A 13,443-nucleotide genomic window follows, 5' to 3' on the forward strand; every position below is an offset into this window, starting at 1 on the left:
TGTGAAAAAATTATAAAAAGTTAGTATTCTGAAAATACGTACCGAGACCATTCTAAAAATATCTTACATGTAACGTTTTGATGTACTCCCTCCGTATCGGAATACTCGTACCCTTTTGACTTTTTGCACTCTTTACATAATTTATTTTGACCCTATTTTATTTATAGTGAAGTATATGAAAACAAATGTTATTATATATAATATATCCTATAATATATTGGTGATTCATCTTAATATATATTTTCAAAATGTTACTCCCTCCGTATTTTTTTAAGAGATACACTTGCCTTTTCCGGCCGTATTTTTTTAAGAGATACATTTGCCATTTTTGGTAACTTATCAACCCCACCACCTAATTAAATAATATATCTACTACACTTTATGACCCACCATCCAATTAAAAAATAATTTTACAACTACACCCACCCCACCCCCACCTCCACTTGTTCAAAAGGACATGGTCCCCAATGTACTTATTTATTAAAATATCTACCCCAACCCCACTTCTTTTATTCTTCTTAAGACCCGTGCCCAACCAAGTGTATCTCTTAAAAAAATACGGAGGGAGTAATATTTTATAAGTTTTTATAATAATGTAGTTCAAGATATTGTTGGTCAATGTTGTGCATTGGCAAACGTGTACAGTCAAAATGGTGCGAGTATTTTGGGACAGGGGGTATATAATAGTGAGATTTTATGGTTAAAATTTTCATACTTTAGACACATTTTCCAAAACATAAAGAACTTTCCGAAACGGAGGTAGTACAACTTTTCATTCACTTTCTCTTACACTCATCCATCATAACATATGTATATTCTATTATATCCATCCACATTTTTACATATTGTCTCTAATTTGTCTTAATATTTGTGTAAATAGTAATCATAACGATCTTTTTAAAACAGCTTTTTTCTGCATATAAATAAGAATGTCATTTCCGAAAATTTTACCACCATTTTAAAACCCCATCCTACTAGATACGTATTCCAACCTTAAAAGAAACTCCTTAATAAGTATCAAAAAAAATCAATTACAATCGGAATCGCCCAATACCTCGTCTGATTGTCGGCCACCGGTGATCGTCAATTGTCGTAATTGTACTCATTATTCTTCCTCTGTTGACGTAATTCAGAGTTGGAATTGAGTGGTTTTACAAATCTCCTTCAAATGTTCCCAAATTTAATGAATATCTAAGTCACTATTGTCTATTGATAATTGATCATGACATTAATTTTTAATGGTGTCATTTCCGCCGGGGATTATGGACGGATAACAAAATGAATTAAATACTTTATTTTATTGGTTGATATACTTATCTACGGAGTATATACATTTCATGGTTCCATGTGTCGCAATGACTTGGCAAATGATATGCATTGTGGCGTCATGTCATATGCACACATGATTATGTTTTGTGTCCTTACAAAAAAAAAAAAGTTGCTACACATTCTTGAACTCGTGACCTCTCATATGTTAATGCTAAATTTTATCTATCACTCCAACAATCCAAGTCTAAAACAGTTAAAAAAGAGAAAAGTCGTTCTTTTGAATGTGTAAAATTTTAATGCCCAAATTTATGTGTGAGTAACAATAATTATGATAACACTTTTTTCTTTACTTTTATTTATTTACTAATAATCATAAATCTTTTCTAGAAATTTATTTAGATCAAATATAAAACCATAAAATTAACAGAGGAAAGAATAGGAAAAATAATAATGATGTGCTTTCCTTTAGATATCAAATGTGTTTTTTTCCCTCTAAAATGTATTTTGACTTTGTACCTCATTATACAGTTGCAACTTAACAAATTTCTTACGAAAATGATAAAGGTCGCAACATGCGACCTTTAAGCCGTGTCACAATGATGGCATGACATGCTTATGTGTCATGATTTAAATTGAAAACTAAAATATTTAACTTATGTAATGTATTATATATGTTCAAAAAAGGTAGGAAAATCTTAATATTCTAATTTGTTTCCTTCTTTATATCGACTACCTTATTTACATATTTTCATAGTAAAAATATTGAATTGATAGTAAAAATATTATGATGACACAAAGCATACATGGCGCCTATATGTACCAATTAAACTGCGACACGTATGATTGTGACAACTAAATGTTGTTGCAACTTGCAACCTTTATCATCACCCAATTTCTTATGAGTTATAAGTAAAGTAATACAAATAAAAATAAAAAATTTACACAAATAAAATAAAAATTACTCAAATATTCGGTCATTAATGGTTGGTTAACCAATTTTATTCTCAAACTGCATATATAATGAAATTTATATTATTTTCAAATTGCATATATAATGAAATTCATATTATTTTCAAATTGCATATATAAAGAAATACGAGTAAGTAAATTTGAAATGAATAAAAAAATTAAACTATATGCAACACTATGGGGCATTCCCCGGGACACTAAATAGTTGAAAATTAAAAATGTTTAGTTAACTAGAAGTATAAATCAACTTAGTCAATCGAGGAAATAACACACAAATGATGAGTGGTGTAAATGAACCGATATATCCGTGAACTACTCGCTAACAAGGTTAGTTAATTCCGGTCAAAACTCCTTTGTAAAATTGTAAAGTTAATAAACAAAATTGAACTAAAATATTTAACCTCGTTAGGTAAACGAGCTAAACTCGAACAACTTCATGCTAGACACGTTATGTGAACAACTTGTTTATGTTCTTTTGTGAGTTCTACTAATCTAGGATTCTTTTTAGAATTTATAATGCCCGTATAAAGGGATTCTTTGTTAGAATTTATAATGCCCATATAAAGGGATTTGAGTTGTTATTTTATTTTAACGTGTGTGACTGATATCACTAGTTTTTAAAGTTTTGTGTTAAACTCGCAATAGTATGTTAAATACGTATTCGCCATATTACTAGCGTACGTTTATAGTTTGGCTTATTGTTTGATCGGTTTGATTACTTGTTTTTAGCCCGTTCAACCCTAAATTAACACCATGAGGTATGTTTGACCTAGCATTAGAAAGTTCTTCCGTTAAGGCCTGGTCAATGAACCTCCAAAATCCTTCAAATTGTATATGATTAAACCAGGGATTGTAGACATTCCCTCATTTCCATCCCGTAGCATTTGCACTTAATTTCCCGTTTATTTAAAAATTCCATTTTTGGCTCATTCTTCATTGAATCATATAGATCGATCTTCCTAAAAAGCTTTTTTTTTTCCTGGCATTCAAGACTGTTGGATCCGGGAAGGCGATGGACCAGGTTCGAAATCCGAGTTGGACCTACGGCTCAATGTCTTATTATTGAATTAATAAAAATCTCACTTACACAAGACATACAGCATCAGTGAAGCTTTCGGAAGAATTTTCCATTTTGAAGGAATCATACCGATATGACTTCCGATCGATAGGCAGCTAGGAGTTCTTTGAACAACGAGGGATGTGAAGAAGGTGTCGTTTTTCAATAAAGAAGATTAAAAACATGAATTATACTAAAAGAATGTATAAACTTTTGTTTAAAAGGTAATTTAAGATTCATTTATTTTGTAAAAAATAATTTAAGCTTGTTCAGTAAAACCCGAAATACAAACGAGCATGTTCATAAACCAAACTCTTGAAAAACCAAGCTCGAACAAAAAAATTCCAAGCTTATTTAAACACTAACAATCTTTATCAATAGTAGCTCGAACATGCCAAAACTCGGCTCCTATTTGCATCCAACAAAATAAAAATATACAAATGCAATGGGACATAGGATTCTGAGTACCAATTGAGGTTAGCATTAGTGGTTAAGGGCCTCTTGCTCCTTAACCAAGGTCTCGGGTTCGAGCCTTGGGAATGGAAAAAATCTCAACTGGAAGGGGATGCTGCCCATCGAGGTACCCATGCAAACTCCCACGGGAGATTACCTCGCCGAAGGCGGTGGGAACTCCTTGTAGTAGAACCAAAAAAAAACATAGGATTCTGAGTCGTACCGTAATAACCAAATCAGAAATGTCAAATGTGGGTTTACTTTAAAGCAGAAAAAGACGAATTAGTTGGCGTCATTAGTGTTCGTACATACAAGTACACAATAAGGACGGTCTAATTTAACTTTACTATTCCACTTTTACATCATCGTCACACCACTATAATTCTATAATTACGTGATTACAATAATTAAGTAATTAAGTACATCTTCTGATCTCAGCTTGATTTTATAGCAATTAAATAACAATTGCGTGTGGCATCCACTAAAAATGTGTACGCCGTAATTTTAATCGATAAAGTTACAATGTATTCTCAATTGATCAACATTAGTAAAAGTGTAAAACCTTAGGCCACATTTGGCCATATTCAACCTACTACAAGTTTACAATCAAAATAACTATTACCTCTGTTTTTTTTTTTTTACTAGTGAAAATTGATTTGTATGGTTTTAAACACATATATTTGATTATTACTCCCTCCGTCTCTTTTTGTTTTTTACGTTTTCTTTTTTGGGTATTTCAAAATGTTTTTTACATTTCCTTTTATATTATCACATAAATAACTTAGTATTATATCAAAATTTGTGTCCAATTATTATTTTAACCAATCAAATTCATTGGGTCATTTAATCTCTCACACTTTTCCATTGGGACATTAATTTTTTTTTTTTCATTTCCCAATATCAGAATTTTGATAAAAGTGAAAACATTATAAATAAACGTAATTTATCTCGTTTAAATAAAAAAAATTGAGGGATTTCAATGCAAATTAATTATTCGTTAAAACGCGTGAAAAATACAAAACGTAAAAAACAAAAAGAGACGGAGGGAGTAGTTTATTACATATACCAGTATATATGGGTTTTTTTTTTTTTGAAGGAAGTATATATGGGTTTTTACTGGCTTCAATAAAGATTATAAAAGTTGATATATTGAAACAACTACATATTAAAAGTTTACAGTGTAACATTTTCTTTCTTCAAATGGAGAACCTAAATCATGTGTTTGACTTTTTTAAGGTAAAATCCTTTGTTGACTTAAGCAAGTAAATATATCAACCATGACAACTCACTAGGCCAAATATATAAAGGAAAAAAAATATTTACGAGCAAATAAAGGAGACAAAGTAACGTTCGAGTCCAGATTCTCTAGAGTACATTTTAATAAAACTCTACGAGGTAAAGTTGTATCTAAACCATACATTTTATAATCAATGGCTCATATTAGTGGGAAGGGAAAATCAGTATGTGGATAATAATGAGAAAAAATAATTGGTAGGGAATTTCACCTTATTAGGCTAAGTCGGAGGTACGATCCTATTACATGGGATTCTTGAGGCAGGGTAGAGGTTTTCCTTATTCTTTCCTACCCCCCTTCAAAAAAGTTATTTTTCTTAAAAGGTAAGATGAATGACACTATTAAACGGGTACATCTCGAAGGTAAGATCAATGATCCTACTAAACTGATACATCTCACATGTTCTTTCCACCAGCTTACAAGTCAAACTCATTGAAAGTGAGGGGATTATAAGAGATCGAATCCTACCTCCATAGATTAACCCCACTTCAAATGAAAATTCTTGTATGTGCTCGTGCCGTAGGTAGATTATCGCCTTGCAGTCCCAAATATACACTTGATTACTTGTTTGTTTTATTAATGGAGTTTAGTTGAGTTGGTGCATTTAAAAAATGAAAAAGCTAAGATAAATTAAGTAGGTATAAGTCACTTTATGTATGATAATTGATAAGAGTAGTGGTGTATGCGGCATGATCTATGAATAGAAAGGTGGTTGATAATTTGATATATGTGGTCTGGTACTAATTAATTACTGGACTCCTTTAGGTTCTGAATATTTAAATTAAATTTAAACAATATTTTTGTCATTTTTTTCCTTTTAAGATATTCCACAATCGACAACATGAAACAACATAGAAATTACTTTAATACGTAGTAATAAATAATCCAAATATATTAGATTCGTTTGTTATCATTTTGGTTTCCAATTCCCTGTATATTTTTTAAGGAAACTAAAAATAATTAATTTTAAGTTTATTATTCAACATCAACTAGCTTTAGCCCGTGCAATGAACGGTTCTCTCTTAATTAAAAAAAATGGTTTAAATTTCACTCTGCGGTAAAGGAGATGAGGAATGAAACTCCGTAATATTGGAAAAACTAGTTTAGGGCCCGTGCAACGCACGACTACTACTAAAATAATTTATGATTTTAATAGTAACTAAAAGACTTGTGATATAGGAAAAAGTATAAATTCAAAGTTGTGTAAAAAAAATATTCAAATGAACTAAATTTGCATATTACTATGCAAAGTTAACAATTATAGTCGTTTACTTGTATGTAGAACGATCTAACAAGTTAACCAAACCCGAATGACTCAAGACTAATTTTCGAAAATACCCGAGCATAACCGAGTTAGTCAAATACAACATATTTTGAATTGAGTAAAATGTTGATAAATAAACTTATATTATTAATTAACATTATTACCATGTATTATTATTTTAATTAACATGCTTACTTACCAGTTACCATGTATTATATTATTAATAGTAGACTAACATTAGAAATTCATTTATTAATATTTTTTATATTTCTTATCAGATTAAAAAGTTATAATATTACATAAATAAAATTATATCATAAAGGAAAAAATAAAATTGATTTAGCTTTTCTCTAATAATATATTATGCAGTACTCATCTATGGTAATTAAAATATATTTTTATTTTAGTTTTCTAAAAAAACGTAATGTAATTTATTTATTTTAAAGTAAAAAAATAAAAAAAAATTGGCGGGAAAAAATCGCACCAGGAAATGACACGTGTCATTCCTGGTGTCTCTTTTAGTATATAGTAAAGTAATAGATAGATGGTATATCATGAGTTGGGAGTTTAATGCAAATTATTCAATTGAAATTGAAATGTGAAACTACTAAAAAAAATACAAGTAAGATGAAAAGACATGATGATTTAATAAAAGAAATTGATATACGAGTGGAGAGGAAACCTATGGTGGTTTTAAAGATTATAAAAAAAAAAAAATACAATTCAAAGAAATGGAACACATGGTATCATAGTACGGAGTAACAATTTTTTTCTTGTTTAAGACTTCTAAAATTATAAAATCAAAAACTAAAAACTGGTCGTGAAGTCAACCAACCAAGCCATGTTTATACTTATAAAACACCAAAAATAGTCTTGTGTGTTATTTCACATTTAGTGTTTTTTACTCTTTGGTTCTACATAGGTAGAGTATGTTATGTCCATGTTACTTAAACACATATATAAAGTTGATAATTTAAGATTACACATAAATATTTTTTTCTTCTTATATATTAAGTAGGTAGAGTATGTTATATATGTTACTTAAAATATATATAAAGGAAATGACATATTTATTCCTGTTCAAATTGAAAATTTTAAGTAACATAAAGTAATACGTACTTATTATAATTTGGCTATTTTCGGCTTAAAAACCTATTTTCGGAAGAGAACGGCTAGCTAGGGCTTCAGAGAATTGATCAGCTAGTTACCATCCTTCAAAAAAAAAAAAAAAAAAAAACAGCTAATTACCAAAAGTAAAGACAGAACAATTGTGAGTTTTCTTCTTCAAAATGGCTTGATACTTTCCCCTTACAAAAATGGCTCGATACTTTGTATATTAGTAAAATGTTGAATGAGAGTACCAGACAAACTTTAATATTGGACGTTTAGAATGCATTATTTTATTCATTTTTGGTACGTAAAAAGAATTTTCCTAACCCTATCACCCTATAATGCATATGGTGGTCAACCCTGCATGAATGAATTAATTAGTGGATTGCGGTCTTTTAAAAGTGAGAGGGAAGGGTAATTAAAGAAGGAGAGAGTTGCAGGAAAGAGAGCAAATTAGTCGAAAAAGGGGGTGAAAAATTATGGGCAATAGGGAATACGTTATTAAATTTCAACTCGATATGAGTCATTTTTAGCATGTCTGCCTATATAAGTAATTAAACGAATAACTTACAAATATGTATGTAGCTACGACACCAATGATGTACGTCTTGACCTAGTGATTAAGACCGAGGATCTGTATAGCTATAGAATACAACAACGTACTAACAATAACGACATAAGGTTTTATTCTTGAGTAAGGAAACCAAAAGAACTCCATAATTATAACATACGTTACTCAGACATACTCTTCACTTCACCTCATTTATCCGTGCCTGATCCTAGATATAGACACTTCATTTAGAGCCAAAATCATGAAAATAGTTCACAAAATAGCCGAATCCAACACTTGAATACACACGCATGCATGTACTCGATCATGTTGGACAAGAGTACCCGAGTCCAAGTAACATAAATTATAATCACGAAAGATCAATCGATAGTCTTCCTCCATTCGCTTTATTGCAAACTTTTAATTTCTGGTTCCGCCACTGAAGGCGTCGGCCCTTTAAGATCTGGACCATGATTGTTCTTATCAGTCGTCGTCACTTCCCCAACAACAATAATCTGGGACAGCTGATTTTCAGGGCAAACAGCACTGTCCATGGACTTAAAATCTGCCATGGAAGCTAACTCATGAACCTCTTCTATGATATTCTCAACACAATCTACAATATCAATTAGTATTGAAGCCACTGTTGCTGCTGGTAAAACATCTAACAGATTGAATTTTTCCCATAAACTTGTTTCTTGAAGCAACATTTTCAGTTCATGTGCTGCTTTTTTTGTTTCTCTTAACTGTGTTTTTGCTGTTGCCGTCTTCTTCGTCTTCTTCAACCCCAAAGATACCTCCTTTAACACTTTGCCTAATTCGCTGCTTAATTTTTTGCATGATTCCTTCATCTTTTCTTGGATTTCTTCTGGTGTCTCCACCTAAAATAACCAAATTCAGATCGAGTAGATATTGCACCATGTTAGCTCGACTTTAAAACATACTGCCTCCATTTCATAATGATCTTTACAGTTTTTTACCCAAAGATCAAAGCAGATAAGAGAAAATGTGCAAAGACGTGGGTGAATATAATAAAATATGTATATAGTAATACATGTGTAAAATAATTCCATTTTTTTTTATAACTTTTACACCTCACTCGCTTTTCTTTTTTTTCTATTTAACTAATATGAAAAAATCCTTTTATTTATTATTAAATACCCACTTGTTTCATTATTTATTACTATGTTATCTTAATACTTATGTCGGTCAACTTGTAGCGCCTAAAAAAGTATAAAGTGAATATTTACACAAATATTAAGGCAAATAAGAGAGATTGTGCAAAAAGGTGGGTGAATATGCATAGAGTAAGAGAGAATGTTGTGTAAAAGGTAGGAGTAGATGATTGTAACATAAAATGAATAAAGTAAGAGAAATTGAATGAAATACGTAAATATTGTAGGATAAATGGTAAAACATTAAATTTTTATGTCTAAAAATAGTATACAATGTAAAGAATTTTATGAAACAGATTAAAACGGAAAACGTAAAGACTATTATAAAACAAAGGTGTTGTAGAATTTTCTAACACATACTTCGAAATTTGGTAAGTGTAAATTAGATCAAGGACACATGTTTTTTGTGCTTTTTAAATTATAAATTCAAGTTCTTTTACGTATGTACTTGTGTTCTTTTGGTACACAAAAGATGTTACGATTTTGTTACATACTTACTTGTAGGATGTCGGAGTTAAGGCAGTTGTTAAGAGCATCAACTCTGTAAGCACACATTCGGGTTAAGGCTCCAACCTTTAGGTATTGTTTCCATGGATGACTAAATTTGAACTTGCCATGGCTAGGCTCCCATGAAGCCAAGTTTGCCTACAATAATATGATCATCAAATTAATTCATATTGAAAAATATATTAATTTGAAACTAACCTCCAAACCAAAAAGACAAATCCAAATTGATGTTACCATGGTCTCTTCAGTGGTTTTGGTACCTAGGACACTTTTGTATTGTTGACGAAAAGTCTCCTCCTCTTTTGACTTTTCATCCTTCATTTTCAAATATTCACTTCCAAATCCTATGGAATTATTTTTCCCATTTGAGGATGATGCATGAGTATATAGCCACTATAATTCAATCTCGAAAAGTGAAAGCGAAACATAGATCGTAATACTAGTAATACAATAATACGGAGTAGTACGGAATACTACTATATTAGGGATTATTCTTGTGTGGACCTGATCCACAATAATATTGGTATGGACTCAAAATCAATAAATTTCTCTAACACCCTTTTTACGTATATAGTGACCTTTATTATTCATATAGTTACTTTAATTAATTAAACACCAAATTTATTAGATGTAGTAACTATTTTTTGTATCATAGTAATCTATGTTTTTAAAATTTAATTGTGACTTAAAATCATATTATTTAAGAATAACATTTAACAACACCAATTTGATTTTTTTTTTCATAATAATCATAATAAACATGCCAAAATAAATTAAGAACAAGGTACGGAGTATTAACGTTCTTTTAGGCATAGTCCACAATAAATTTAGTGTGAACCAAGTCCATTTAAAAATTGGTGCTATATTAGTACTACTCTCTCCTTTTCTTTTTAATTTGTACGTTTAATATCATGTAGGCGACTTAACGACGGCTAATTAAGGTTGATAATGATTCTTTTTTTTTTATTTAAATGTATTATTTAAATTATGTTCATTCATAGTAATGTTTTCACTTTCCAAAATCTAACATTAAATATTAGAGCATTTATATTAAAATAGAAAAGAAATTATTCTAATTAAATGTAAAGATTAAAATTAATTAAAAACCTAAAACAGAATACTTAAAGAATAAAAAAAGAACGGGGGAATACTACTTTGCTTCAAAATAACTGACACAAATTGACAAGGTGTAACTTGTCGAATACGCGAGTATACAAGTTTGACCATTAATATTTATAATTATATATTTGTAAATATTATACATCCTAAAAAAGTTAATGTTAGGAAAAAAAATTACTACTCATTTAACATCTTATTTCGTAACAATTGTTTTAAAATATATTAAAAAAATTATAGTTAAATTTAGTAAAATTATATATATTATATAGTCAAAATTCAAACTGAATAATTAGTTACTTCGTATTTGAGTAGTAAATTTTTATAAAAACTAATAAGAAGTACAAAGTATATATACCTTGTAAGAAATTGGCTAACTTGTGAATGTTGGAAGCAATGAGAAAGTGGAATTCAGCCCCAATCCAAACAGGAGAAATGAAAATGCAAATAATCATGGCGATACAACTTCCTATGATGATCGTCGATAGCCTTTGTTGCGCCATCTTTATGACCTCATCGTCCCGATAACCCGATACCGCCACCAAAGCGAAGGTTAATATGAAGATCATTAATCCATAATCATATCTTGCCTTCAACTTTGGAAAGAATCTCATGAATGTCATCGTTGATGCTGCGGACATTCAACCAAAATTTAATTATATCATAATTCCATTTTTAATTAGTACGTACCATACTCTCAAATTGCATGAATAATATATGCGCGCATAAAATAGTGTAATTGGTTCTCGATGACTGTAGTGACGGATCTTAAACAGTTCTATGTGAAGATCATGCCATTAGATTAATTAAGCAATATGTAGTTATATTATGGTCCACCCAGGCCATAAGGAAGATCCGCTATGCCTAATGAATCCATCTCGATTAGTGATATGTTTCTTATATGCACGTTCGCCCTTATGGCTAATCCGGATTCGGGGGGAGTTCTAGGTGGATAGGTTCTAGTCCCCTCCCAATTGTTGTTACGGGGGATCGAACACGGATCCTCTCTACCAAGTTCAACCCCAATCACCACTGAACCAACAGATAATTGATAACTCATGTGCTTATGTGCAAAGTATGTGAGCAGAAAAATGTAAAGTGCGCCAGTATAGGGTGCACTTAGAGAGTTAGGCGTACATAAATTAATTAGTACAAATAATAACGTACCTACAATGAAGCCAAAGAGAGCAAGTAAAATAGGCTCCCCTGTATCACCCGAAAGATCAGCCAAGTAATGGGCTACCACCCCTAAAAACCCTGCTATGCAAGTCGATATCATCCTGTTTAAACCTTTCCCCAAGGTTGCTCCTGCATAACACACAATTTCAAGTTAGTCGGTCCAACTACGCAGGTTTACGCTTGAGTCTCTGCTAGCCAAACATATATGCATATGGGCCTCGACCATATGACTTCCAAATTATACGTAGTGATATGTCCGTTATTAAGAATAAAGAATGTACGCATTAATAGATATGTATGCCGTATATATAAGTAGTACGTGTTTAAAGATATTTACGTACCTACAGTATACTCGAAAACAACGACAACAGTAATAACAGCCCACATAGCGGAAACACCGAAACCATTATAGAGAGCTTGGAAGTAATAGAACAAAGAAACAACCGTGATAGCAAACCCAACTTTCAAGGCATGGAAAATCCTTCTAGGATCTTCTTGTCCTAACTTTTTCGTCTCAAGGGCAAAATTGACAACATTGTCCTTTAATTTCTTAGGTAACGACGTTAGATATTTGTTGGCTAGGGTACAATTAGTCGTACAACCACCCTTTTTTTCACTATTTGGAGATGAAATTACATTCATGTCCATTTCCTCTTGTTTTTTTTTTTGTGTGTCGAAGGCTTAAGAAATGGGAAGGTAAGCAACAGAAGCATTATGTCAGCTGTATATATAGCCATATAGGGCCATGAAAAATGAATAAAACTACAAATTAAATATAAAATAAAATTTATAAATAGATAAAGTAAAGGAGGGTATGTTATAATATGATAACCACTTAGTGTTGTCGATATTTGAAAGCGTGTGTAAAATGGTGGTACTTGTATACTAGTGTCTAGAAACTCATGGTGGAGATAGGAGAGGTTAGTGGTGTCTATTGCGTATAGGTGACAATCAGGTTGTTTTTACGTACGAATTAATTAAGACATTTGTTTATTCAAGTTAAAACATTTCACTTTGGTTAAATTTATTCTTACTTTCTGTTTCGGGCCTTTCTACTGAGCAAAATTTTGTGAAACGGAGGAGTATAACACTGCATTGATTGTATAGTCAGTTCAGCTTGGACCGTATCAACTTTGGGTCGGGAATAAATCAAGTTTAATGATCAAATGATCGAGTACGGATCGAATCAGTTTCACCATGTCCGGTGGCGCGCGGTGGTGTGCACCGTAGAGATGAGATAGGTGACCGCTGATTTTAGTTAGTATGGGGGCTGCGGCTGCATAGGAGTTGTTAGTTTGTACTCCACTTAAGACTACTAGTACAAGTACTCCTGTTTTATGGAACAATAAGAAAATGGAGAGAGAGAGTAACTAATAAGGTTGGGTAAAAAAGGTGGAGCCTTTCGTGCATTGAAACTTGTCAACCGTCAATTAAGAGCCAAGGCTGCCTACTTGGCTAGTGGGTTAATCACTTAAGACTTGTATTATTTATTGTATTGAA

The 13,443-nt window shown here is 31.3% G+C and overlaps 1 protein-coding gene across 1 annotated transcript; it reads right to left on the reverse strand.

Moving 5' to 3' along the window:
• Positions 1–8,079: 8,079 nt before the first annotated feature.
• Positions 8,080–12,641, reverse strand: LOC110799077 (aluminum-activated malate transporter 2). The gene is made up of 6 exons (XM_022004278.2): positions 12,285–12,641; positions 11,932–12,072; positions 11,123–11,395; positions 9,883–9,992; positions 9,640–9,786; positions 8,080–8,847 (listed from the first exon to the last, which is right to left on the reverse strand). The coding sequence occupies exons 1-6, from the start codon at positions 12,589–12,591 to the stop codon at positions 8,374–8,376; spliced, it is 1,452 nt and encodes a 483-aa protein (XP_021859970.2). The 5' UTR covers positions 12,592–12,641; the 3' UTR covers positions 8,080–8,373.
• Positions 12,642–13,443: the final 802 nt, after the last annotated feature.

Source organism: Spinacia oleracea, chromosome 1 (genome assembly GCF_020520425.1).
Source record: "Spinacia oleracea cultivar Varoflay chromosome 1, BTI_SOV_V1, whole genome shotgun sequence".
Classification (NCBI taxonomy): Eukaryota; Viridiplantae; Streptophyta; class Magnoliopsida; order Caryophyllales; family Amaranthaceae; genus Spinacia; species Spinacia oleracea.

What these genes read in the sequence shown, in the direction of transcription:
- LOC110799077 (XM_022004278.2), bottom strand. Translation starts at nt 12,591, where the DNA reads ATGGACATGAATGTAATTTCATCTCCAAATAGTGAAAAAAAGGGTGGT. An exon ending in TGTTTTCGAGTATACTGTAG is followed by an intron (nt 12,073 to 12,284) that starts GTACGTAAATAT and finishes TGTGTTATGCAG; the next exon opens with GAGCAACCTTGGGGAAAGGT. An exon ending in TTAACTCCGACATCCTACAA is followed by an intron (nt 8,848 to 9,639) that starts GTAAGTATGTAA and finishes TGGTTATTTTAG; the next exon opens with GTGGAGACACCAGAAGAAAT.